Source organism: Nyctibius grandis, chromosome Z (assembly GCF_013368605.1).
Source record: "Nyctibius grandis isolate bNycGra1 chromosome Z, bNycGra1.pri, whole genome shotgun sequence".
Classification (NCBI taxonomy): Eukaryota; Metazoa; Chordata; class Aves; order Nyctibiiformes; family Nyctibiidae; genus Nyctibius; species Nyctibius grandis.
This window is the reverse complement of record NC_090695.1, coordinates 26,001,701-26,029,152: the sequence shown is the minus strand read 5'-3', so window position 1 is coordinate 26,029,152 and position 27,452 is coordinate 26,001,701. Positions and strand designations below refer to the sequence as shown.

At 38.1% G+C, this 27,452-nt stretch overlaps 1 protein-coding gene across 1 annotated transcript in view; it reads right to left on the bottom strand.

The window, feature by feature from the left end:
• ANKRD31 (ankyrin repeat domain 31) overlaps nucleotides 1-27,452 on the bottom strand; it is a 73,606-nt gene that overhangs the window by 2,428 nt on the left and 43,726 nt on the right. Inside the window, exons 16-25 of the mRNA XM_068423370.1 lie at nucleotides 27,208-27,402; nucleotides 26,209-26,351; nucleotides 23,724-23,883; nucleotides 23,027-23,130; nucleotides 22,166-22,244; nucleotides 19,904-20,000; nucleotides 16,275-17,331; nucleotides 13,886-14,026; nucleotides 13,203-13,299; nucleotides 9,766-9,963 (exon numbers count right to left, since the gene is read on the bottom strand). Coding sequence (XP_068279471.1) covers nucleotides 9,766-9,963; nucleotides 13,203-13,299; nucleotides 13,886-14,026; nucleotides 16,275-17,331; nucleotides 19,904-20,000; nucleotides 22,166-22,244; nucleotides 23,027-23,130; nucleotides 23,724-23,883; nucleotides 26,209-26,351; nucleotides 27,208-27,402 — 2,271 coding nt within the window. The remainder of the gene's footprint in view (nucleotides 1-9,765; nucleotides 9,964-13,202; nucleotides 13,300-13,885; nucleotides 14,027-16,274; nucleotides 17,332-19,903; nucleotides 20,001-22,165; nucleotides 22,245-23,026; nucleotides 23,131-23,723; nucleotides 23,884-26,208; nucleotides 26,352-27,207; nucleotides 27,403-27,452) is intronic.

Below are 27,452 nucleotides of genomic sequence, written 5' to 3'. Positions count from 1 at the left end.
TGGGCTACCATGTGCCATCCCAAGAGTTTGTCTTTCTCTGTTACCACAGTTTTACAGTTGTGTCACCTACACCGATTCCAAAAGGCAAAATATATCCACGGAACTGACAACATTGGTAGGTCCCAATGCTAAAACAATCAGTATATCCTGTGGGTATTAGACCTTTTAACTCCATGTCTCAATGAGGATTTCCCTGCCATCTCCTGATTTCCACGAGCTCACCACCCAAAGCAGCAAAGCGGCAAATTGCTATCAGAAGCCAGAGGTCTGTGTTCAGAAACGCAAATACAGAGTCTTGTGCGTGAGGATGTATGTTGTTCCACACCTGTGACATCCACACCAAAACTTCTGACTCCAGTGAGAACAGATGCTGCATTCAGTACCTTACACCCTCAGTACATCTTCAGTATGCCTGTGCCGTAACATAGCACACAGCGGGAAAAAAAGCATGATCTGGTGTCCAGGGCATATTTAAGCATCTTGGACTACAACAAAGATGGAGGGGCTGAATGCAAGTCCCACCCGAGAAATTACATCACAACGCTCCTCACACAGTCTTTATCACTTATGAAACAGCGGTCAGTCACAGCAGAAGCAGCCAACTTACACGCTTACCTGTAAGCAATGTTTCAAAGGGCATAAATAGTAATGCTTGGATGGAAAGTCCCAAAATAGTTTTAAGGACACCTTCAGGTAAAAATGATTTAAAAGTAAGGCTGGGAATTTTTTTTATAAAATAAACTGGCAGAAACTGAGCTGAAACATTGTCATTAATACTGAGTCTACAGCAACACGACAGGCAGGACCTCAACCCATTTTGTTTAAAAAAGCTTTTTCATTCTGAAATGTCCATATTTTGTATGTAAGTACAGGAAAATTTCTTTGCAAAGTTGGAAGTTCATTTAACATTCTGTTTTGAGAGATCATAATTGGAGAAAAGACATTACTTTCTTTCTTTGGAAATGCTCCTCTCAGCACTCTCACTGCAATATTCTAACTTATTTACTAAAAATTCTCAACTCAAATTTGAAAGTGTAATAAAGATATGATCAAATAAATCTATTGAAATAACTTTTTTCCAGCAGTTGACAGCTTTCTTTGTTGATTCCTTTGGGTCAAATTAATGTTTTACCTATTGAATTAAGATTTTGTAGATTAAATATCAGCATTCTACCAGAAACACAACTTTACCTGAGTGAATAGTTAAAATCTTTACTCTCTCTAATCTCTGCTTTTCAGTAATTTTAGGTAACAGCCAACAATTAGCAAAAGCACAGTAATTTATACATCTCAAAGCTGTCCTCAGTTCTGACATCAGTGTTTGATATAAGTTTCTATATCCATAGACAATAATTTTTTCCCAAGTAGGGATGGATCAGTATTTGAACATCAGTCCCTGTGTTTCTTCCTCCACATTCTGACACAGCTGACTAATGTCCCTCCCATTTCCATTTTTCTTTCTCAATTCCTTTTCCCTTTTCTCTCTTCCTTTACATACTATTATTTTAATCTTTCAATACCCACTTTGATGTTTTCTTTCTCCCTTTTGCTGCCTGTTAAATCTCATCCCCTTACAAAGGATTGGCAGCTTACAGGCTGTAAGTAGTGGAGAAAGGATCCCATACTGCTATCCAAAACCCATCTTAGTGCCTCAGGTACAGACAAAAGCTTAGTAAGGTAAGACAGACACAGGCAGGGTCTTTCTCTGCTTTCCTACCCTTGCTGTCCTGTTAGGTGCTCTCAATTTTCTGCCATCTTCATGAACTATAAGGTAAAGTATCAATCAGTATCAATATCAGAATGAGCTTTTTTTCCACATAAATCTAGGGAAAACACAAGTGTCTCTTGGTACTTTTTCCATCCTGCTTGCCAACAGCTTTTCTGTATTTGTTGGCAACTATTTTAGCTTTATAGTTTTGAAACCACTCTAAATTGTGTTTCAACTTGTGTTTCCATTGTTTACAGTTTTACAAGACCTTGTCTCTGTGGCTGCTAGGAACCTGAACATTGTATTTAAGGAGAATTCCTGTTAGTGGTGCAAATATATAAATGTGAGATTAGAATCTCCAGTTGCATAAAGGCTAGTCACAAAAGACTGACACTTCTGTGCAGAGTCACCATTCTCTGATCATGAAAAAAGTCCCTGATACAGCTATACCACCAGTATCATCCTTATTTTTTCCAAGCAAGAAAGTGCTGGAACTATCCGGAGATATGGTTAAGCATTTTATAACTATATTACTTGTGTAATTTATTTGTAAAAGGAATTTAAATGTTCTTGCAGTTTAAGCAACATATTTGAGTCAATTTACAGGTATCAGTAAATCCAGTTTCGATACTTCCGTAAAACAGGTAAAGATTATTATCACATCGGAGGGAAAGCAAAACTGATTTGCAGTATCTGTGGCCAAGTCACAGGAGATGTTACTCTTCCGACTCAAATGGATCTGGTTCACTGCAGCTAGCGTAGACGTAGGCTACAGATGCGTAAGCATAGAGACGATCTAAGAACAACACATTTAAAGGTGACAGCATTTAATCTTGAGTGCCACAAGGGAGTATTTAGAACAAAAATCTGTCTTAAGAGCTTTCAAGTTTCTTGAGCCTTATACACACTCCTCTCAAGAACTTCGAAACAGAGAAGACCAGTCACAATCCAGTGGTCCCAACAGGCATTGTCCATTCAGACCAAGTAAGACCTTGGAAATGACAGCCAGCGCCTCGCATAAACAACGTTTTTGGATCCTCTGCCTCTTTAAAAGGCTCTTACTGAATTTAGGCACACGAATTCTCCCCATGCTAGTGGGAATTTTGAAAACAACTTTTCTTTCAGCTGATCAAGACCTGGTATCTTGGAAAAAGAGATGCCTCTGGACAGATTGTCATTGTAAGACTAGATTTTTGTCTGACAAAATATGATGCTTTCCTGGTAATTTATTTTATTTTTTTTCCCCCTCAAAATGCCTTTGCTTTTCTCCAGGTCTCTCCACAGTTCTTGATTCACTTCACGTGATGCAGATCTTAATTCTTTTTTCCTCCTGTGAATGCTGGAGTCCAAGATCTCTGCCTTTACAAACCAATCAATAAGGAGTGATCTTTTTCTAACAACCAGATGTACCATGCCAGTCAGACACCTGAAGTTAAGGTGTCCATCTCCTAAAAGATATAGGCCAGGAGGGATTTTGGCTAATTGCTTTGTGATCCTCTGTGTCACCCCCATCCCGATTTTGAAAGTGCTTTTTCCCCAGGAATGAATTTATCAAGTGATCCTAAATTATGCACACTGCATTTTTTGCATTGGTAGTTATGACCCTTTGAAAAAAAATCAAAGGTTATTTATAAAATCTTATTAAATAAATCAATCATTTCCGTTTGGAAGCTACCTAATGGATTATAATGACCACATACTTCATAGCACAGCTGTAACAGATTGAAAGAAAGAGAAGACAAAGTACAAATCAAGTTTCAGCTCAGGTCAGAACAGCTATTTGATAGAAAAACCAATAGCTCATGTTTTTCATGCAGTGGCAAAATCTACATGAGCTGTGACTCATTCGGTAGGCTTTATGTACAGCCTCACAACAATTTCTAGAGCCTTCTCCTAGCGTATTATCATGTGGTGATTTAAAGACTGAGTTGTTTTGTTTAGAAGCTTTGTCTCAAATTTGTTAAAAGTCACTCCTGAAAAAAAATAAGATAGAAGTGTGATATAATCTGAATGCTCACCAAGTTAGGATCATCAGGTAGTCTCCTAAATGCTTTCATTTGACATTACCAGAGCATGCTGTCAAAAAAGTTTGTCTCCTCTGTTTCAAGCAATGCAGCAGCTGAAGCTACTGTCTCTTGAAGCCTGCTGTTTATCACATTGCCTTTCATATATTGCTTTGATAAGTAAGATAAGAAAAGACAGATGTGCTCTAGGAAGATTATCTACAACAGTTCTGTTTGTCTTAGTCTTCTCTCAGTCTCCATGGGACCACCAAAGCAGATGAAAATGTTATAGTGCAGCTGATGAATTAAAAAGATGGGTCAGTTATCAAAGGATTTCCTTTACAACTTGTTTCACAAAGTAAAAAGGCCAGAAAGCCAGTGTTTAAACATCTCGACTAGGAGTCACTTCACTCCCTTTTAGCCAGGCTTCTTAAGGAAATAAAGCTTCTGTACGCCAAAAAAAGAGTCAATGGTCACAAGTTTTAGCAAGCAAGATTTCAACTAGATATATGGGGAAAAAAAATCACCATAAGCATGGTTAAGCACATGAATATGTTGTACGGAGATGTTGTGGAATGTCCATCCTTGAAGATACTCAGAATCTGACTGGACAAGGGCACTAAGCAACCTTATCTAACTTGGAAGTTAGTCCTACTTTGAACAGGAGGCTAGACTAAGGACCTCCAGAGGCCCCATCTAACCTACATTAGTCTATGGTTTTGTGAATCACACTGTCACCTAGTTACTTTTGAAGTGATTTGCTAGTTTCAGAAAAAAATGACAGACAGGTAAGAAACACAGACATTAAATTATTAGAATTGGCTCTCATAGCATGTAGTTGCTAAGCCACTATCCATCATTTTTGAGAAGTCGTGGCAGTCCGGTGAAGTTCCCACTGACTGGAAAAGGGGAAACATAAGCACCACTTTTAAGAAGAGAAAAAAGGAAGACCCGGGGAACTACAGGCCAGTCAGTCTCACCTGTGTGCCTGGCAAGATCATGGAGCAGATCCTCCTGGAAACTATACTAAAGCACACGGAAATCAAGGAGGTGATTGGTGACAGCCAGCATGGCTTCACCAAGGGCAAATCATGCCTGACAAACTTGGTGGCCTATGACAGGGTTACAGCACTGGTAGATAGGGGAAGAGCAACTGATATCATCTACCTGGACTTGTGCAAAGCATGTGACACTGTCCCGCATGACATCCTTGTCTCTAAATTGGAGAGACATGGACTTGACAGATAGAACACTCAGTAGATAAGGAATTGGCTAGATGGTCACACTCAAAGAGTTACGGTCAACGGCTTGATGTCCAAGTGGACACCAGTGATGAGTGGCGTTCCTCAGGGGTCGGTATTGGGCCCGGTCCTGTTTGTTTAACATCTTTTTCGGCGACATGGACAGTGGGATTGAGTGCATGCTCAGCAAGTTTGCCGACGACACCAAGCTGTGCAGTGTGGTCGACATGCTGGAGGGAAGGGATGTCATCCAGAGGGACCTTGACAGGCTTGAGAGGTGGGCCTGTGCAAACCACATGAAGTTCAACAAGGCCAAGTGCAAGGTCCTGCATGTGGGTTGGGACAATCCCAAGCACAAGTACAGGCTGTGTGGAGAATGGATTGAGAGCAGCCCTGAGGAGAAGGACTTGGGCTGATGGTTGATGAGAAGCTCAGCATGACCTGGCCAATTGTATCCTGGGCTGTATCAAAAGAAGCGTGTCCAGCAGGTCGAGGGAAGTGATTCTGCCCCTCTACTCCACTCTCGTGAGACGCCGCCTAGAGTACTGCATCCGTCTGTGGGGCCCCCAAAATAAGAAGGACATGGAGCTGTTGGAACAAGTCCAGAGGAGGGCCACGAAGATGATCAGGGGGCTGGAGCACCTCTCCTATGAAGAGAGGCTAAGCCAGTTGGGGTTGTTCAGCCTGGAGAAGAGAATGCTCCTGGGAGATCTTCTAGCAGCCTTCCCGTACCTAAGGGGAGCCTACGGGAAAGCTGGGGAGGGACTTTTTACAAGGGCATGTAGTGACAGGACGAGGAGGAATGGCTTTAAACTGAAAGAGGGTAGATTTAGATTAGATATTAGGAAGAAATTCTTTCCCGTGAGGGTGGTGAGACACTGGAACAGGTTGCCCAGAGAAGCTGTGGATGCCCCCTCCCTGGCAATGTTCAAGGCCAGGCTGGACGGAGCTTTGAGCCACCTAGTCTGGTGGAAGGTGTCCCTGCCCATGGCAGGGGGGTTGGAACTAGATGATCTTTAAGGTCCCTTCCAACTGAAAGCATTCTATGATTCTATGATAATCCTTCAGAGCTGCTGCTTTCTTTTTTTTGTTTGTTTTTGGCCTCCTAAAAAGTGAATTTTGTTTGGCTCTTGCTGGCCACACAGCTCAACTCAGTCAGTCACATGACATTCTACCTTCTACCTTGCTGAGTGCCAAATAATAGTATCACAGAATCACAGAATCACAGAATGTTAGGGATTGGAAGGGACCTCGAAAGATCGTCTAGTCCAATCCCCCTGCCGGAGCAGGATTGCCTAGACCATATCACACAGGAACGCATCCAGGCGGGTTTTGAATGTCTCCAGAGAAGGAGACTCCACAACCTCTCTGGGCAGCCTGTTCCAGTGTTCGGTCACCCTCACCGTAAAGAAGTTTTCCTCATATTTGTGTGGAACCTCCTGTGTTCCAGCTTGCACCCATTGCCCCTTGTCCTGTCAAGGGATGTCACTGAGAAGAGCCTGGCTCCATCCTCATGACACTTGCCCTTTACATATTTAAAAACATTAATGAGGTCACCCCTCAGTCTCCTCTTCTCTAAGCTAAAGAGACCCAGCTCCCTCAGCCTCTCCTCATAAGGGAGATGTTCCACTCCCTTAATCATCTTCGTGGCTCTAGTAGGAGGTAGAGGATGTTGGAAAGGAAGAGTGTGCAGATGGAGGAAGCCTATACTTCAGTCATGGTATGCAAAGTTACTGGAAAATACAGCTTTGTAAATTCTGCTGACAGATCTATGTGCTTCTTTGTAAAGTATGTAACTACCTAAAGCAAATGCCTGGAACTTTAAAGTACTGGAAAATACTTTTAAATATTTTGTCTGCAAGCCATAAAGGAGAGAAAACAGTGTAATAGCTGCATCTTGAGATACGTCTGAGATGGAAAAAGATAATGGATAGAAGTATTTATCTACAATCTCATTTTGCTTCCGAAGTACAAAATACAAAGAATATATAGTTCATCTCCCTGTCTTTTACAATCACATAAATGGGAACATTGGGTAGCTGATGAATATTCTGCTATCAGTAACAAGGAAAATACATATATTAGATGCTAGGGTTTTGTTTTTGTGGGGGTTTTGGTTTTTGGGGTTTTTTTTGTGGTTTGTTTTTCTTTCAAACACTTCCAAATACTTCTCCTCTTCAATATTATTATTGTCATTATTGATGGTGATGATGAGCCACTACTTTAATAATATCCAATCAAAAAAATTCAGATACACACAATCGAGCTCCTTTAAGTCACGTCATTTTGTTAAAAAAATAACGACATTTAAACTTGGGGTTCTTAGTTTACATCTTGAGTTTTTAATCACTGAACGACATCCATCATCTTTTCCAGCTTTCCTCCAAAAACATGAAGATAAGAATAGTAGAGTTTTCCAGTTAAAGTAGTTTCTGACATAATGGTCTAAGCCTAAGCAGAATTTGGGGGTCTGAACTGGAGTACTATGCAGCACAAAATATATTGCAAGCTTTCAAGAACAGGTAACATTTCTTTGCATTCTAATTACATGGAGCTTTAAAAATTTTGCAGGAAAAATATACTACAATGGGCTGGATATGTTGTTTGGACTCATACCAAAGTAATATCTTCAACCATTTCAAAGACATATATGAGATCCTTCCTCTGAGGAGTTTACAATTTGAAGTCTAATGGAAGATTCTTGCAAAAACGTACATGCAATGTTTATTAGAAGCCCAATTTTACAGCTATCTAGGAGGTATTGAAATACTTAATAGCTTGGTTTCATTCTACTGGAGCAATTCATCTAGGTTTAAATATTGTCCTGCCAAGTCAGCAGTTTCAGCATCACAACTTTGTACTGGTGCACAAGACAAGAAGATAAGATTGCCTAGCAAGAAAACTGAAATTAATTACTCTTCTATCATTTTCCAAGACCAGTGAAGCCCAGAAAGTAAACTAGTTAAAAGCCAATTTATACAGTTGAGCTTTACATTCAGAATTTATTTAGCATGAAGTAAAGCAGCAATGGCACTGTGTATCTGACTGGTTCTTTGGAAACAAATGTAGAGGGCAAACAAATACAGCAAATCCATCTATGGGCTATGAGGCTTCTCGTGGCACTTCCAAAGCTTCATTTAAGAGACTCAATGAAATACTCACCCTGAGGCACTTGTTTTTAAAGGAATTTCCTCCTTAAGTAGGAGTTTGCTTTTCGTAGTTTACTTTCAAAAATATTTTTGGTCAGACTATGAAACCTGAAAAGCTTCTCAGAACTGGATGCAAAAGCTTTGGGTTCTATAAGCTTGAGATGTGGAAACTGGGCTCGTGGTTAAATTTTTTAAAGGTTATACTGCATGTTAAGCAGTTTCTTCCTTCAATTAACAGGGTAGTTGTAGTAGATATAAAAAAAAAAATGTATACATGGAACAGCATTTATGTAAATGTCTAATTTATTAATTTTTATTGCATTATGAATCTTTAATTTTGCATAATCCCCACTGTCTGTTAGTGGTTACCTTTGGCTACAAAATGACTCTACACTCTTGCTATAACAGTTCCCAGACAGGATTGCGCACTCAGATAATAGGGTGGGAAGGACCATACATGCTACAAGACCATTATCTTGGTAAGCAGAACTATAACTAGTAACTATATTTGAGAAAACATGAATGTGGCTGTTCATCTGTTCAGCAGACAAACATAACTCCTATGAGCCATAACCTGCGTAACTTTTCAATTCATATCAAACAGCAGTTCAGCCTGGCTTTTTTGACACATAAATGTGAATACAATCTACTACTCAATCTATTTTTTGTAGCTTTAAAGACCACCTCACTCCAAACATTCTGCCCTGGCATTTGAGATACTAATTCTATTTGCTTCGATTAAAAAAAAGAAAAAAAAAAAAGAAGTGGGATAACAAAGCTTTTTCTGCAGAGGATCCTCAGCTCCAGGGTTTACTTAATCCTTTGCACTGTAGCTGCAGCGCCTATGTATAGACTTCCAGAAGCATAAAGAATTGCTTTATAGTGTGGATACACTTTCAATTTACAATGGCTGACACTGATTAGGCACTTCACCTCTGACTTGCTCCTTATTGTCTCCCACAGCAGACCTGACTCAGCACTGTTACCCATTTCAGTGCAAAGTGCTACCTGACATGGGGCACAGTGGGGGTTTGAGCTAACCACTCTGATGTTGCACTGTGGTCGATCAGGGTCACTCCTCTGTAGTGTAATGAAAGGTGGCAGAGGCAAAAATACCAGGTCAAAGTGCAGTAAGGACTGCTCAAATTGTATGAATATTACAGATAGGGTTTAATGTGCAATCAACATAAAAATGTAATACTGAAAATACAAAGTTACAAGCTCAGTCAGCCCCACAAAGATTAGAGCATCTTCAGGAACACTTCCACTTTTTCCTTTAAATTAGATTATATGAGATTATTCGGCAATGCTTTTGTACGATATTTGTCCATCTACACCCAGAAGACATTTGTCTATGCTATTATTTTGTGGAGACATTTAACTGAGTACTTCAAATGATATGGAGTTATTTTGTTAACTACATCAAAATAACAAAATGTTTCTAATTTGGACATAGGAAAGTTGAACATACTGAGCTCTGAAAACCTCCATTATTGGGTCATTTAGATCAATCCAACCCATCAGCAGTCACCATTTTTCCCCAGCACTCTTTCTCTCCCCCACACAAATCAATTCCATGCCACCTACTTTCTTTTTCCTTTTGTACCTGTTGTATAGCCCTTGCACCCACCATTAGGTTTTCTAGGCAGTTAAAAAAATCTTACTCTTAAATTCTCTGATAACAGCTGCTTCTCTTTCAGTGCACAGCAATGTTTTCACAACTTCTGTTTGTGGCAAGGATGGGGTTTTTGGCTGCATATTACTCAGGTTAAAGCTCCCAAGAGGCTGAGCAATGGCGACTGTACCAGGACTCTGATGGTGCTGGTTGCAGTTGTTGGGGTCCCTCATGATAAAATTATTCCCTGAAAGCACAAAAAGATCAAGACAACTTTGTTCTAAGAACAAACAGTATTGTTTAACACTGGCGGTTTAATGGTTTAATGCAGTTACACTTTATTTACTTTATTTACACTTTATTTTTCTTAAAGGTAAACGCTAAAATTTTCATTTAGCCTTACACCACCTAACACATATAAGGGCAGACTTTCCTCTGCTCCTTTACCAACACAGCCGTAGCTGCTGTAAGATGATTGAGGCATTCTTTTTTTAAAAAAATATATGTCTTCCTTGGCAAAATTACATTAGATGCCATGCAAATTTAACTTGAAAAGTAGCCTACTAAATAGACATGTTTCACTGCTTGTCTCAAGGAAACATATGGTATCACATATGATCACAGCAAAACTATTCTCATTTGCTTTCATGCAACCTTATTGAGCTCTGCTGCTCATTTTATGCTAGATACCTGACATAATACTAACATAAACCTTCTGAAACAGCTCCCATGGTTCAGCCATTAAGAAATCATCTGGATTCCCTTGAAAACACTCTTTATTCCAAACAACTTTGGGGTCTTTCATGAACTAACGGTGAGCAAGAGTTGTTCTGATCTTTACAGGTGGCTAATAGTTATTAAAGGCAGTAAGGGATTGCCAGAGCACAAGAATTGCACTAGTCATGCCTTTTTCCAAAGACCATCTTCCTGAAATAGCAATCTGAAAAATGCATGTACATAACACGCTTACTGTAACAACTGGATATGCTTTTATTTTAAGCCACTTTGCTGGAATCTCAATGTGAAATACCTAACACGAACATCTGCTCTGCAGCTGACATCTGCTCTTCAGCTGACATCTGCTTCTGAATCCTTGTTATTCTTGGTCATTTTTAGCAAACATTATGTCATCATTACATGTATCAGAAGGCACAGAGGAATAAATTCCAAACCGTATTATCACTGTTTCTTCTGCTTTCCTACATACAGACAGTCTAAAAGTACCGTTTATTTTCTTAATGTTTAGTTCTCACTCAGACTTTAATATTCCTGCCTTCTGCTAGTGCGATCCTAAAAGAGACTAAAGGTTCAGACTCAAAGAAGGGACAATAAAGTGAAATTTAGTTAGGATTTAGATGACTAATTCCAGAATTGCAATCTTTAAAGCTTCTGTTAAATACCTGCATTGGTCTGGAACTGCTTTACTTCATGGGCTCTTCAAGTTTTTTGCATTAACATTCCTCAGGTACCTAAAAATCTGCTGCTATACAAACCTGGAAGCACCTTAATCTCAATCAAGCTGAAAAGCTAGGACATTTCTTATGCTGGCAGCCACAGAACAGCAACTCCTTCACCTGTCTTGCCTAGGCACCTTGATTTCGTAGAGGTTCTTAGGACATGCTTCCTAAATTGGGCTCTATACAAAGTTCAGCGGTAGCTGCTTCTTTCTGTTCAAAGATGGCTAGATACAGCCACTGCCTGTATCATTTTATTTCCACTTCCCCATCCTCTTCACACAGTAGCTCAATGAACACTGAGCTAAGATATGGGAAGCTGGAAGGAGTGTGGGGGAGAGGTATTTAAAATAATAGCATTCTCCTCCAAAAATGCTGAAATTATCAGGCCCCAGTCCTCTTTTTTAATGATGCTCTGGGATGCACAGAAAAAATTCAATTCATTAATACAGAAAGAAAAAAAGAAGACTGACTCTTTACAAAAGCAGGATAAGCTTCTATAAAATACACACAGGCTGTAAGTATATTAAAAAGATAAAAGAGTGCCTGGGAAAGTCCCCAGGCAAGTGGCACAGAATAGCTCACATCCACACCAGCAAACTTTCCTGTGCTTTCAAGCAGGCTGGCTGCAGGCTGAGTGCCCTTTGGGAACAGCCATTGGAACAAGCTAACTCCTGAACTGGGCCTGGAAACTATTCAGGAGCTGCCCAATGCCCACAGGTGTTCTCAAAATACAACCATGCAGGTTAATCCTCTTCTGGAATGATTTAAGACACTGTTTAATTTCCTACTATATATCTGGCCTTATAGTATCTGAAATGGAACTGAAAATGAGAACGCTTTGGCTTTCCCTCCCTCAATTTCTCACCTAGGGCTAACAGTTAGGCATTACTGTGATCCTAAATGACGCATGACAAAAAAACTTCTTTAAATACTGTTTCCCAGATTACCCTGAGCTATTTGTGAAAAACAGTGTAAAAAACCCACTTATTGATCTTCAGGCTGATTTCTATTTGCAAGAGTATTGTTTGAATAAATGGATTTCTCTGTTTTAGAAGTTACAATGTTTATCATAAATTTTCCATGAGAGGAATAATTTACAAGAACTAGTGAAATATGCAAAAGCGTTAGGAGACTAAATCCATTTTTAAGTCACTTACACCTGGTATAAACCTAAGTTACTGAAGCAGGGCAATGTAAACTCATCATCTGGATGCCCTTAGCATGAAGCAAATACCAGGAGAACATGGCAGTCTGAATATCAAATTAGTTATTTTAAATTACTACCTTTTCATTTACTTTTAGTATGTTAAGAACAGACCAAGCCTGATATACCAGTTCACGTGAGGTGCAGTGTCTCATCAAATTAACAGAACCAATCACAAAAGCCCAAAAGCTTTGCAGACTCCAAGTGCAGCTGGCCATCAAAGGGACTTGGGTTTCCCTGGGCAAACATTACTTATCAAAAGTAGGCTGAAGTTCTTAAGTCTGCTGGGCAGTTCTGAAAAAAATATTCAATGTAATTTTGTCCTACCAATACATTTTGTTTCTTATGACTATTTTTAGAGAATAAAATATCCCCCTAGTTATTACTGTTGCTTGGGCATATGGGAATTTCCATCAACACAGATTATTTAATGTGATTTTAAGATGTACATGTGATGAAAACTTATGCTGGTGTATCTGAGTTTCCAAAAGATTACAAAAGTATTAAATTAACTTATTAAAAACTTCACTTTATATATTAAATATTTTTAATATAAAATGTTACATAAATATTTTTTACATAGCAACCAAGTCATTAGTAATTATTCTCTTCACACAACCAATTTATGGAAGAAAAGAAGCATACTTCCTTAGAGACCATGTGTAAGTTCTGGCACTATTTATTTTTCAAGCCCAAGACCTGTGATAAGGATGTAGCCCAGAAAAAATCAGAAAGCAATAGAGGAATTTTGGAATTTAAGCTCTTTAGAAATCACTTTCTGCTGCTTTCAGTCATGGCGAACATTAGATTTTAAGTGGTACATACCTAAAGGCTCTCTTTCTTGTGATGTTAATTCCAGGTCACTAGAAACTGACACTTCTTCAACAAGAAATTTTGACAACTGTGTCCCAAGATATGTAACCTGTACAAACAAATCTAAATGGATAACTGGTCATTTTAATTAGTGTTTTTTCTGATAGGTATAAGAATTTCACTTTTCTTCTAAAACTGAGTTTATGCACTTAACAGTCTAATCTGCGTCTGTCAAGATCAAGCAGAAATTCTCCTAATTTGAATTCTAAATTAAAAAAAGCATAATAAAACCCATTTGCAAAGCCCTCTAAACTCTGTCACTATTTTTGCAACATTTGCCCCTGACATCCTGATGTTTCAATAAGCTTGCTCCTTTTTATTCTAACTACCTTTCAGCTTTTTCTGTCAGTCTCTTAATCATCTTTGAAACTGATCATCTTTCGAATCCTCTTTCAAAGCACTGATAGTTTACCAAGTGGGCATTCCACATTCTCTCAACACTCATGACTAGTTCATCACTGTACAGCTACAGCTATGTAGCTCTTTCTTTGCTGCTTATTCATTAAGAGTAAGAAGACTTTCTAAAATTCAGGCTTGTACCCTCTTTTGCTTCAAGAACAGTAAGGAGATCCAAATTAGTGAAATTTGTTATTGCCATTTATTATTGCTATTTTGGGGAGAAAAATCAGGCCTACCTTATTCCACACATACTTCCATGTCACAGAAATATCACTTCCTAGTAGGTCTTTAACCCACTGAACTGGATTCTGCAGTATTTGACTCTTACTGGTTCTGATCTTTCCGTTCTTTAAGAGCGTGGCTTTATGACTGAATTCCTAAAAAAGAAAAATAAAGAAATAATTTTCAACTCATAAATTAACAAATCTGAATTAACATCCTTAAAACATGAAAAAATGCTGAAGAACAATATAGCTGAAATGTTGCAGCTAATTCTGTTTTTCTCTGAAAAAGTTAAATAATATAATGCCACTATCATAAACTGTGGTACGTAAAATAAGAGGATTTACTCCACCAGAACAAGAAGTTTTGGCCACACAGACACCACTTTCAGAGGATAATTTTCACTATATGTGTTTATCAGAACCATATTTGTGTCTTAGTTCCTCTTAGACATAACAAGGCTGTGAATAAATTCATTTGCAATAGTGAACTCAGGAACTTACATGAGGCAAGTCTCTGCAACGAGAAACTGTTACTCAAATACAATCTGCCTTACATGTGCAGAACAAATGCATGTCACAGTGAAATTCCAGCAATGATTCAAAGATTAAGCATATTTGAATAAAAATTTCACTTATGTCAAGGGACATCACTCACATGTTTTAGGAGGAACCTGACAGCCTTATCTTATGCAAAATAAGTATAAAAGAATTCATTGTTTCTGCCTTTTTGATAATGTTAATACAGTCCAGTTCTGCAAACATATATGCACCTCCAGAAGCACGGCTTATAGTTGTTGATAGTTCAGTGAATTATGATTTTGCAATACTGGTCTCAGTTAGGCTAACACAGCTAAATAATGCAAAAATTAGCTGTTGATAAACTATGTTAGAGCTTAGCAAGGTTGCTTAGCACGCAGAAGGTTAAACAATCAGAATAAGAGAATGATCCACTAGCAAATATTGAACCGCATCCTACCGTATCCACTGTCTTGGGCTGTCTATAAGAATCTAAATTAAGATGTTTAACCAAATATTTTGATGAACACTCAATCCAGTTCATAGTTTCATAGCTTAGGTCTACAGCGTTCAAATACTGTATTCTACCCACCCAAAGCTAACCTTAAGTAAGGACTATGTACTAGCTGTATGTTGTTATCAATCAAGTAAATCTCCATAATGATAAAGAAGAAAATTTTACTGATCATCTCCTCTTCGTAACAGACACTGGCTTCCAAACTTCAATCTCTATAGCACTGTCTTCCAAGACATAAATGAGTGTCATTTTCATTCTAGTAAAAATTACTGACTTCTATACACTCCAAACACCAATTTTTCAATACAGGGGTATTAATTCCTTAAAATCCACATGCATCAAGCTGGTATCACAGACAACAGTGTTGAGAAGTGACACTAAGTATACTGAATTCTTCATCCTTCCATTTAGCCATCTTGAGGTTCACAGAAATATTACATGTCCTTTAAAGAAAAGAAGCATGTGTACATACCTATGACATGGCCCAATGTAGAGGCTTATAAATTACTCACACTGCCTTATGTTACAAAACACAAGACCACACAAAATGACCACTCTCAGCAGAAAAGCATTCCCAGGCAGATTATAGGTGCAGAAAAAGGAGTCTTTTCTACATTAACTGCACCTGGCGAGTTGGCTGAAAAGCACCTTTCATATTTTAATCAATATGTAGCCCTGGAAATTGAACTAGCTCACAGATGGGAATTCAGTCAATAATTCCATCATTTGCTCAATACCAAGCCAGTCCTCTGGCAGCTGCCTTGCAAATCTGCTCTGTATTTGGAGGCACAGGGAGATGTTTTTGTATTAAAAAAGAGGGGTTTGGTTTTTGTTTGACTTTTTTTTTGCAAATATGGTTCATACCAGACTGTAAACTATAGAACCAGGTGGTATGTAAGCAAGTAATTTTGCATATATTCATGTCTGTCACAGCACTATGAAATCCTTGATATCACATTTCGTTATTTAAGGGACTTGATAGTTGATACCAAGAATCACATTAAGTCATAAAAACCTTAACGTTCCCCCGCCTTGCAATATGCAAATCAGTTATTACACAATGTAGACCAACAAACTATTCCACTCTGGTTCTAGCAATAGTAAATGTTAACAAACTGATAATGCAAAGTTAAACACAAATTTTACATACACAATATTCTGGGTGTTAAAATTATGCGCTGACAGAAGACATCATCCGTAGCATTTTTCTTTAAAAAACTCATAGAATTTATCTGTAACCAATGAATAAAAATTTTCAATACTAAGTGCTGAAGATGCAGACTAAACCATGAGAACTGCTGTTTCCCCATTTTAGTGTGTTTTTTTCATTATATGCTAATATTAACATTATTATATCTCAACAATTACCTGCAGTTTGAATTCTAAAACATTTTCTCCTGGCTCAATCCTTCCCAATTCAAGTAGATCTATCAACTGAAGCTTTTTCTTATTTTTTCTTCTGTACGTCACTTGGTTTTGTTCACATTTCTGATTACTATAGCTCTGGGAAGATTCCTCACTGAGGTTTACTGGATAATCTGTATTTGAGGTAAGATTTGTAAGCCCTGAATTGGCATTAAATGAGTTCTCACTACTGTGAAAGATCATTTGCTGAAGAGTATTAGGGAAGTTCTTTGTAGATTTTGACAAAATTACTTGCTGCTGCTGCTGCTGCTGGAACGGTTCTTTCTTATTTACATTTCTGTGTAGATCCTCATCTGTAAGAACCTGATGGCAGGCACTGACTGGCTGACAGACATTGTTATTAACAATAGTGCTTGGGGGTTCTACAATATTTAATGTGTTGGTCACTGAAGTGGGATTTAAAGACTTGTTTCCTTGTTCTGCAATTGCTGCACAATCGATGTCTTTTTGCTGTGAGCACTTTGCTTTAGCAGTGGAAACGGCAGGTTCTGAAGGCAATGTTACCACTTCTATAGCATTTGTCAGCTTCAACATGTTGTCAAAGGGATATTTTCTTATTCTGTTTTCAGACGTCAAAGCATGATCAGAAGCCTCTTTGCTTCTAATTGCTTCTTTATTTGCTCCTGTCTCATCCAAGCGGATGAGTGGGTGGTGGCTGCATTCCTGAGCTGAAAATCTATTTTCTAAAGAGAGATGTGCTTCTACTCTGTTTCCATTAGGCATGCTGGCACCAAGCCCGACACTAAGTGTAACATCAGGACACATGATTTCATCAGCAGTTAAACTTTGTCTTTTATCATTTCCATGGGAAGTAACTAAGTTTGAGATTTGCTTCTCTGAACATGATGCACTGAACACTTGCTTTGTTTTTCTGTAATTTTGTATTTTCTGGACTAATTTTTCCTGGTTTTGGGCAACAGTCAACAGACTCTTTTGCTTAGAAGCAAGGTTAACTAATTGTTTCCTCAGTACTCCTTTTTTAAAAGATTCCACTGAAGCCCTATAGAAAATTTAAAAAAAAGTCATAATAAGGACACCAGAGTTACTGTTAACACAAAATAAAAACAGTTTAATAGACATAACCCACTAAGAACAGGAATGTGTTTCAAAGGACTCTGCCAATATCTAAAATTTGAACAATCTTTTTATCATGTATAAAGTTTATAGTTCAAATCCCAGGCTTACGCACAACAAACTGCAGAATCCCATCTAGAAGTAGGATGAAAAGCATCAAAACTTCAGTAATAGCCTCCTATACCACCCTTAATTCACAGAATCGAAACTGGGTCTGTATTATCACTGGCTGCTCTTTTGTCACCACAAATCACAATAGTTCATTGAATTCAATGCCTTTGTGGCTCTAATTTGGAGCCTTTTAAAATGAGCTCAGGATGAGCCACTGAAGGATGATACTATTAGAAATCTTTTACAGTGCACAAAACAAAACATTTTGTGAGGTCACAACTGTAATAATACCACATGATCATTACAAAAAGAGGACAGAGCAGTTCAGGATGTTGTATGTTAATTTGGGAATGCCTCTCCCTTCATCAGACCCTACTCCGTAGCTGAGCTGGCCTCCCTGTGAGACTCATTCCCTGCGGGACTTTACCTCCTTCCTGATGGAAGGGAATTCCTTATTTTCCCTACTTCCTTTGGCACAAGAGCCACCAGTCCAGCACAATACTCCTTTCTCCTAATTCCCTCATGGGACAAGTGATTGCCATATCACTCTGGCACCACGCTGGGAAGACAGGGGAGTACCACAAAGTGTGGGAAAAGGAACAGCAGCATGGTTTGCATTTAACTCCACCCACAGCAGAGGTGCCATGCAAGTAACACCACCCCAGTCTCAGAAGAGAGAGACTGTTGAGGGGATCAGGACAAAGGTACAGCAAGACTAGTTGGTGCAGAACAAGGACAGCCAAATCACAGCGTGACAGTATTGGTGTCTGTACTGTGATATTGCTTGCTATCATATGTGTTTAGAATCCATAATACGATCAACATATCAGCATATAGTCAATCACCAATATGAGTAAGCCTTGACAATTATGGACTCCTACACCAGCCAGTGAGGCTCCACACACTTTTCTAGCAGTGCTTCTTCACGGGAAGTTTTGTTGCTTCATTGCTATATAGGTACAGAAGAAGCTGCAACTGAAGAGGCAAAGACAGCATGACTAAAATCACACAGGCAAAGTAACTTAGAGTCACTAACAAATATGATGCTTTTTTTTTTGCTAATTTTTCTTAGGTGAGAGGTACATCTTAGTGTCTTCAAAGGAACAGATAGAAATGGAAAAGTGTTAGTAATATCTCTCCCTGGGCCAACTAACTGAACAACAGAAAGATGGAAAGTGTGGTAATGCCTCCTGATCTTCTGTACACTTATGTATTGTGTGAAAAAAGTTTATATGCTAATTTGTTAAAAATAAAATGTTCACCATATAAATAATAAAAAGGAAATTTAATGCAATTTGGCATGTAGCTCATTACTGTTGATAGCTGTTGCATGAGCTGCAGGGTATCTGCAATACCCAGAAATATTTATCACTTCCCTCTGGAACAGTCTCATTCTCAATATTAGCAGGCAGGTAAGTTTGCATAGATATTAATTTTACTGTTCTTGTTTCTTGATTTGGTCACTAGTTTGTTCATAAGGATGATTTGGAACCATAACTTCTCTTCACATAGAACCCTATCTTTTTTTTTATTATTATCTCTATAATGTATGTATCTCAGATCTTACAGCTGGCAAAATGGTCTGTGACAAAAATGTTCCAGTCTCTTTGCTCGACCAGCCTATATGTTTTGCCATGGAACGACCTGAAAGCTGTACACTGTTGCTTTTACATGACCAAACGAATACTGTGCTCACAAGCAATACGTAGACATCCTCATTAGGTGTCCTAGAAGCATCCATTGAACAGGATGCTACATTGTTAGCTGAGCACTCACCCCATGACCAGCATTCAGAAGAAGCAGAAAGACATCTTGTGAGAGCTAGCAGCAGGAAGCTGACAATTCACATAGTCCATGCTCACAGTGAGGTGAGCACTCCCAGCTCACATTTCAGGTGTCCTCACAAAAAAGGAATGTCTGCAAGCAGGCTTCAAGCCATTACTCTAAATGGCTCTTGTGGGCTGTTGGTTGAACATTCCTAATCTAGGGGTGCTAAAGAAACAAAACCAGAGGCAGGGACACTAAAAGTAGTGTCTGAGTTGCTACAGCTTTCCTCCATGATGCTGCAAAAGTAATTTAATTGCTCAGTACCACCATTTCCTAATTTCTGCTTAGGTATTCTTCCACACCTTTTGGATGTTCGCTACCTAATTTCAATGCTGTGTGCACAGTAACTGATTAGTATGTGCTAACTAAACCCTGCAGTTATTCCTTGATGTAAACTCTTACTGGAGGTACCTGAAGCCAATATGGATCATGCTTCTGCAAAACCTGAATGAAAACCACATAGTTTTACTTTCATGCTACTATATGCTAACCTAACAACTTCTATCACTACTGCTATAAAGAACAGCTTCCTATAAATACAGTCCTTGTATTCTACTTACCTGTATTTTTTAGCAAGAGTATCCTGTTCTGTTTTCTGTTTTGCAAGCATTTTATTCAAAGTATCTTGCATCTGAGACAGCCTTTGGATATACACATCTGTCCAATATTTTGATATAATCAAAATGATGATGGCAATAAACAGTAGAAAATAATTATAGCAATAACATTTTTAAGGTAGCGAATACACAGCCAAGGTATGAAAATATTGTTACAGCAGTACCTTATACTGTCATGCACACTGATAGCTCTTTACAAGCAGAGTACTTTTAATGAAATTCTTCATAGAAGGAATTAAATACAAGTTTAACTTAAAAGGAAATAGCCCAAGTACTGGAAAATTTTGAAGTGCAAGAACCTTATCTAGAAAATTACTAAGAGAACAGGATAGATTAAAGAACTGTCCTATGAATGACAAGCACTGAAACTTCTGAAGTTCTTTGTGTTGCAAGGAGGTACCTAACATGACAACTGTGAGGCTACATGCAGAAGTTACACAATCTTAAGAAGGTGGCTAAAACCTTTATGTTTGAAGTATTATAAAATAGTTTAATGAGCTTATATTGTTCCAAGTTACATATAATGGTAAAAAAATATGTATCATAGTTTTACATAGTTTCAAATCCATATTATAAAATAAAATTAATTATAAGTTGTCCCTTTTTGTTAGCTATCTTTTTCTAAAATGAGGAGAGCAATTATAAATTCTTCTTTATATGCCCTATCTCTTCGCCATACAACATAAGGGGGAGCTCAGAAGTCATGACCAGCAGATACCACTGGGATAATAAGCTAAACATGTAAACTAATTCCTGAAATTCTGAAACAGGAAATATGAACTTTCCATAATCATGAAAAACAGGAAATTACAGGATTAAAAATGGCATTTATAAAATGTTCCCCCAAACCTGTTTCATATTATCCACCAATATTTACTTACTTATTAAAATAGAAAAAAAATGAAAATATTGCTCTTATTAAGGCAGCTTAATAGGGCCTTTGAATCTACTATTTATAGTAGGTTGTACTGCATGCAAATACCTTGAGGATTTTATTCTCTCTTATAAGTTTGTTAATGTAATTCTACATTCTTGTTCAGTCTTGTGCCTCTTCACAAGTAATAACTATGATTTAGTTTAAGAGGTGCTAGATTATTAATGCTTTTGTCAGTAGTGGTAAGAGATCACCATGTTCATTTCTCTCGTATGCCTAAACAGGAAAAGTCTGATAGGTTTTTTTTGCTCATTTAAGAAGTTGCACTGATTTCTGTCTATAGGCTTCTGCCTGTTGTATCTCCTACCTGTTTGTCAAACATTTTACAAGAAAACATACTGATTTTAATTAACAGTTCATATGCCATAAATTTGAGTTGGAAGCTATAAATCTGCATAATTCCATATTTCACATTTATTTTTAAAGTGATAAATTGACTATTTTAAATATAATTTGAAAGCTCCACCCTATATTCAGGAAAATAAATTTTAAAAAACACCTTCCTTTCTCTCAGGAAGCAAAACTCTTTCATGGGCATGAGCTGCTCTAAAGTAAACAGCCCTGCCTAGATGGCAAGGGCAGCTGGGGAGACAGACTTTGGTCAAAGGCACTCCTGCAGCAAGCTTTGCCACTTGAACAGTCATGGCACAGACACAATAGACTCAATCTGCTACACAGCACCAGCATCGTCATCTCCGAGGTGGTCAGTGTCACCTAGTAGGCTGTTGAGATTAATCTGAACTGAGATTTGATAGCCTAAAACAAATTATACCTCTGGGCACCAGCATTTCTGAAACTGCTCATCATTCACAGAGTCTGTCTTAAAGATTCCTCTTTTTTCCGTCATAAATTATTTTAGCCTCCTGAAAGTCCAGCCATGCTAGAATGAAAATCCTGCACCTGTTACTTTACATACAGACATGGCTGGTTTTGATCACAGAGGGGCTCATATACTTGTAACTGAATAATGTTGCCAACAGTGTGCATTCTTACCTAATTATCCCTTTTTACATGATTAGGGTGACTTAAAACACATGCCTCCAAGTGGCATGCTTCCCTCTTTTGTCATCATATTCATTCCTATGTAAACTGGAAGTACTTCAGTAAATGCACTTGCCAGGGAGCTGTTATTAAAATCTTATTCTCTGAAGCTGTATCTTCCAGAGGAGATATTCAAATATATTATGTGCAATATTATTTTAAAAACAATTATATTACCAAAGATATTTACCCCCCTCAAAAAAAGTGAAATAACTTGAATTTACGCCTACCTGCATCTTTGGAAGTTCTCAATTCAAGTAGCAATAGTTGTTCTTGCTTCTCTTCTGCATCTTGTATGGCAGCAACAGACTCCTGTTAATAAACAGAAATGATGATAGCAAGAAGTAGAGCTAAGTGCACCATATAAAACACAGGCTGTGTTGCATGGCCTGCAGGATAAGTATTGGCAGACTCAAGTCATTCCAGTCAGGGAATTACTGTGTAAAGGCAATGGGGGCACAGGTAGGATAGACGTACATAGTGCCAAGGGTATGCTCTGCAAGGGGCTGTCACAGGCTGGTTTTGCCCAGGCATTTAAACTAGTCCATGCTCAGAGTCCCACCTGAGAGCACTGCGGGATTAGACAGTGAATTTCACCATGACAGCATCACCTAGACAATGTACATACAGCCTACAGATATCAGCAAGAGCTCTCATAACATACAACTTGTGCAAAAATCTTCCTCGCTGTTTTAAATTAAGATTAAACAATTTCTAAATACCTTTATTATCATGAAGAAAAATCATTACCCTTTCAAAAACCCATTTGGGAAATGTGATGAAGAGCCTCAGGATTCCTGACCTTTTTTCTATTCATACAGGCAACAAGAAATGTATATAAGTAATGACTACTGTTTGCACAATAAATTTAAGTGCACAGGAATCATGAACAGAGAGTAGTGATAATATATACACTTATATACTATAAACCACAGCTTATATACTGTAAGCCTCTGCATGATGCTGTTTTTTTCACACATTCTAAAGGGTTAATTATTTACATGACATTTTTATGTTATTCAGTCAGTAAGAGACACTAAGCAGTACTACACTACGAAGCAGTTTAACAAAATTCTATTATCTGTACTTACCACACTGTATTTCTCATGTTGTGGCTCCAAAGCAGCAGCATCATTTTTACAGCAGTCGTAACAATGACGTTTTGATCTTCTTGACCTAGAAGTATATTTCCTCTCTCCACAATTAAGAAAAAATAAATAGAATTTAAAATTAATTTGCAGGAGCATAATAGGTTAGATTAGCTAATATAGGTTACAAAGATGTAATGGCAGATCACACATAAAAAAATACCTTGTTTATGCAAATGAGATAAAATTTAGGTAGCTTAAGGAAGTAAGTCTTTAAAGCTACCACTTTCAAAAATACAAAGTTCCTGTGAAGGGAAAATATGGGTAACAACAAAAATATGAAGAGCGAAATATGTCCTTATATCTCATTCTCTCAAGAAAAATAAATCATGTATCCTATTTTCTGAAAATGAAAGGAAAGAAAGAAAGAAAGAAAGAAAGAGAAAAAGACAGCAAGACAAAGAAAGACAGAAAGACAGAAAGACAGAAAGACAGAGAGAAAGAAAGACAGAAAGAAAGAAAGAAAGAAAGAAAGAAAGAAAGAAAGAAAGAAAGAAAGAAAGAAAGAAAGAAAGTTAACAGAGTTAAAAATATCACTGCCAGGCAATACGCAGCTCCGCAAATCAGCAGTATTCTAACGTACAGTTTTTCCTTAAGACTACAGGGTAATCCTATGATCTACATTATGAAAACAGTATACCTATAACTTTAGTAGTCTCAACAGGAAGTACAGAGTCCACAGTACCGTAAGACTTCAGCAATTCTTTCATTTCATCATCACAAGCTTCATCCAAAGCACTTTTCCCTGAACCATTCCTCTCACAGGGATTCGCTCCATGCTGTAGTAGAATCCTGACTGCCTATTATATATTAGTATTATTTTACAACTATACGTGTTGTATCTATCATAAATCACAAATAATAAAGGCACAAATAAGATATTCTAAAACCTGTTACACTTGCAATCCCAATTAAACAAACAACTTTAACTGGCTATTATAAACACAGTCTTGTATCTTACACTTCTAAATTTTCCATTAAAATACACAAATAATTCACAATTTGTCATTAAACCTACCATCTTTATGGAATTGTTACACAGAGCAATTACAAAACTTCATACATCTAAATTAAAAGGAATTGCTCAGTTGTGTTAAGACCAAAGTGCAGAAAAGAAGTGGATTTTTTTTCTTTAAGTATTTAATCGTGGTTTTGCTTTTTGGTTACATGCTCTGACGATTTTTTTCCTAATTGGAAATCACTTGCAAGTCTGCTTAATTGTAAAATGCGGAAATGAGATTAGTGGCGTCAGTGGAATCATCTACTCCCTAAAATTCAGATCATATGAAAGTGTTGAAGAGGTCAGGGCTTGGATGAGAAAGAATTTTCATATGTATGATTTCTGATCTTTAGCATTTCTTCTTCTTTCTTACATTCAGAGTGCTGTTAAGTATCAGAAAGATAATACTCTATAGAAGTTCAGAATCTTGTCCATTGGTTTTCTCCCACAATACTGAATAATAGCTTACATGTTTTCACAAACCCTACTGATAGTTTGGCACCAGGCCTGTGAAATCATGCCCTTCATTTTACCTTTGCTCACAGAAAAGATAAATGTGATGGAATATCAGCTCTTCTGACAGGAATAGAAGTGGTATGTTTGAGCCAATCTGGTATCACCATTTTATGCTCAGTTCCCTGGAACTCACTGTGTCAAAACATATTATTTATTTGTGTGCAGTTCCGAGCCCCACAATTTAAGAAGGGCGCGAAGGTCCTTGAATGCATCCAGAGGAGGGCAACAAAGCTGATGAAAGGGCTGGATGGCACATCCTATGAGGAGCGGCTGAAGACTTCGGGCTTGTCTAGTTTGGAGAAAAGGAAGCGGAGGGGCGACCTCATTGCTCTCTGCAGCTTCCTGAGGAGGGGAGGGGGAGAGGGAGGTGCTGATCTCTTCTCCCTGCTGTCCAGTGATAAGACACATGAGAATGGTTCAAAGCTGCACCAGGGGAGGTTCAGACTGGACATGAAGCATTTCTTTACCGAGAGGGTGGTCAGACACTGGAACAGGCTTCCTGGAGAGGTGGTCGATGCCCCAAACCTGTCAGTGTTTAAGAGGCATTTGCACAATGCCCTTAGTAACATGCTTTAACTTTGGTCAGCCCTGTGGTGGTCAGGCAGTTGGACTAGATCATCAGGGTGGGGATTGGCCTCGGGGTGGGGGTCGGCCTCTTCTCCCAGGCAACTAGCGACAGGACTAGAGGACATAGCCTCAAGCTGCGGCAGGGGAGGTTCAGGTTAGACATTAGGAAAAATTTCCTCACAGAAAGCATTATTAGGCATTGGAATGGGCTACCCAGGGAGGTGGTGGAGTCACCATCCCTGGAGGTGTTTAAGAAAAAATTGGATGTGGCACTTAGTGCCATGGTCTAGTTGACACAGTGGTGTTGGGTCAAAGGTTGGACTCAAAGATCCCATGGTCTAGTTGACCCAGTGGTGTTGGGTCAAAGGTTGGACTTGATGATCCCAGAGGTCTCTTCCAACCTAGTTGATTCTGTGATTGTTGTAGGTCCCTTCCAACTGAAACAGTCTATTCTATTCTATAGAACCATAGAATGGTTTGGGTTGGAGGGGACCAGTTAATGAAAAAAAAAATGGCTGATTTTTAAACAGCAGGCCTAGGGTTTTTTTCTTTACAAAAAAGAAATGTTTTACTCTGAGGGTGGTGAGACACTGGAACAGGTTGCCCAGAGAAGTTGTGGATGTCCCATTACTGGAAGTGTTCAAGGTCAGGCTGGACAGGGCTTTGGGCAAGCTGATCTAATGAAAGATGTCCCTGCCCACAGCAGAAAGCTTGGAACTAGATCATCAAATTGAGAATGCTCCATTTCAGTATTCTTTCTAAAAAGCCCAGTACATGGGAAAGAATCATGGGGAGCTTCTGAATTTTTCTCATTTGTCCACTGGACTGAAAAAGTCAACTAACTGTACAATTTCAACTGTCACTATTTAAAAATATCTCTTTCTCTAATTTTGATCACTTTAAAGAATATTGTTTTATTTCCTAAATGCAGATCTACACTAAAATTGTATTAATAACTTTGACTTTCCTTTTTTTTCCTTTGTTTTGCTGACCCTCTGCTGGAAATCAGGTTCAGGAAATTTAACATAAAAGAAAAATGTACCTCCAAATATTTGCCAGAAACAGCATCATGTATTGGCAAAATACCATCCAGACTTCTGCTGTTAACATCAGCACCAGCTTTCAGTAATTCTAAGATCACTTCAGTAAATCCCCCAACAGAAGCTTCATGAATTGCTGTCCAGCCTAACAAGAGCAAGATGACACATACAGCATGCATCTGATTTGGACAGATCCACACAGATCACTAATTATTGATTATACATTTTGCTGCGTTTGCTGTACTATGAGCAATGGACTGATCTCTTTAACATAAATCTTATATAAACAATCATCTTGAAATGCCACGGTAAATTATTTCCTGTGTAATTCAGTTTACTTTAGAGAAAAATGCAGCCAATATTAACCAGAAAAATATTGTTTATTTTTCTACATTATTAAAAATAATAAAAGAAATAAAACAATATAGTAGAGAGGCTCTAAAAACTCAGAAGCATAATATTAATAGTCTGATTTCTAATCCCAGTAGCATTTTATAATATCAAGTCTTCCAGGCATCCAGAATAAAATACCATCCATTCTGGGACTATAAAAACAGAAATGCGTTATACGTTTAGGTAGAAAAAAGAAAAACTAATCTGTCATCTGATTTTTGTCCTCATTTCCTAAGGAAATAAGATTTGTGTAAATGTGCTTCACACGTGTATATATTCATGTGCATAAGCATTAGTTCTCCTGCCAAACTTTCAGGTCCACTTTCCATTCATGTCTCTGAAAATGTGCTCTTCAACAGAGGAGTAAGAACCAAGTAATGTCCCTGCTGAGAAAAAGGCTGCATTAGCTCCATGCTGAAACACAAAATCCAGGGACTTACTGACTGTGCTTGCTCTTGTTGAATGACTTCCTTTCCTCCTCACAAGTATATCATAAATCCAGAATCCATAATTATATTAAAATTACATGAATTATATAAAACCATATATACTATAAACTATATAAAATTGTATCATAAAACAAGCCCATAAGAGAGTTATTTTCAAACCTGCATAGTCCTGTTCATTGACAGAAATTCCAGATGATATCAGAGTTTTCACCAAAGACAAGTCTCCTCTCCTAGCAGCAATATGCAGCCGTGTTTCCCCTTTTTCATTTCTCTTCATTTTCGTCTTTCTCCCAGCTCTTGTATTACAGGTACCATGTAAAATTACAGCTTCTTTTCTGGTAGATAGGGAGGATTCTAAACACATATTGGGTATTTGTTAGGAACCACAAAAATGTTTCATTACA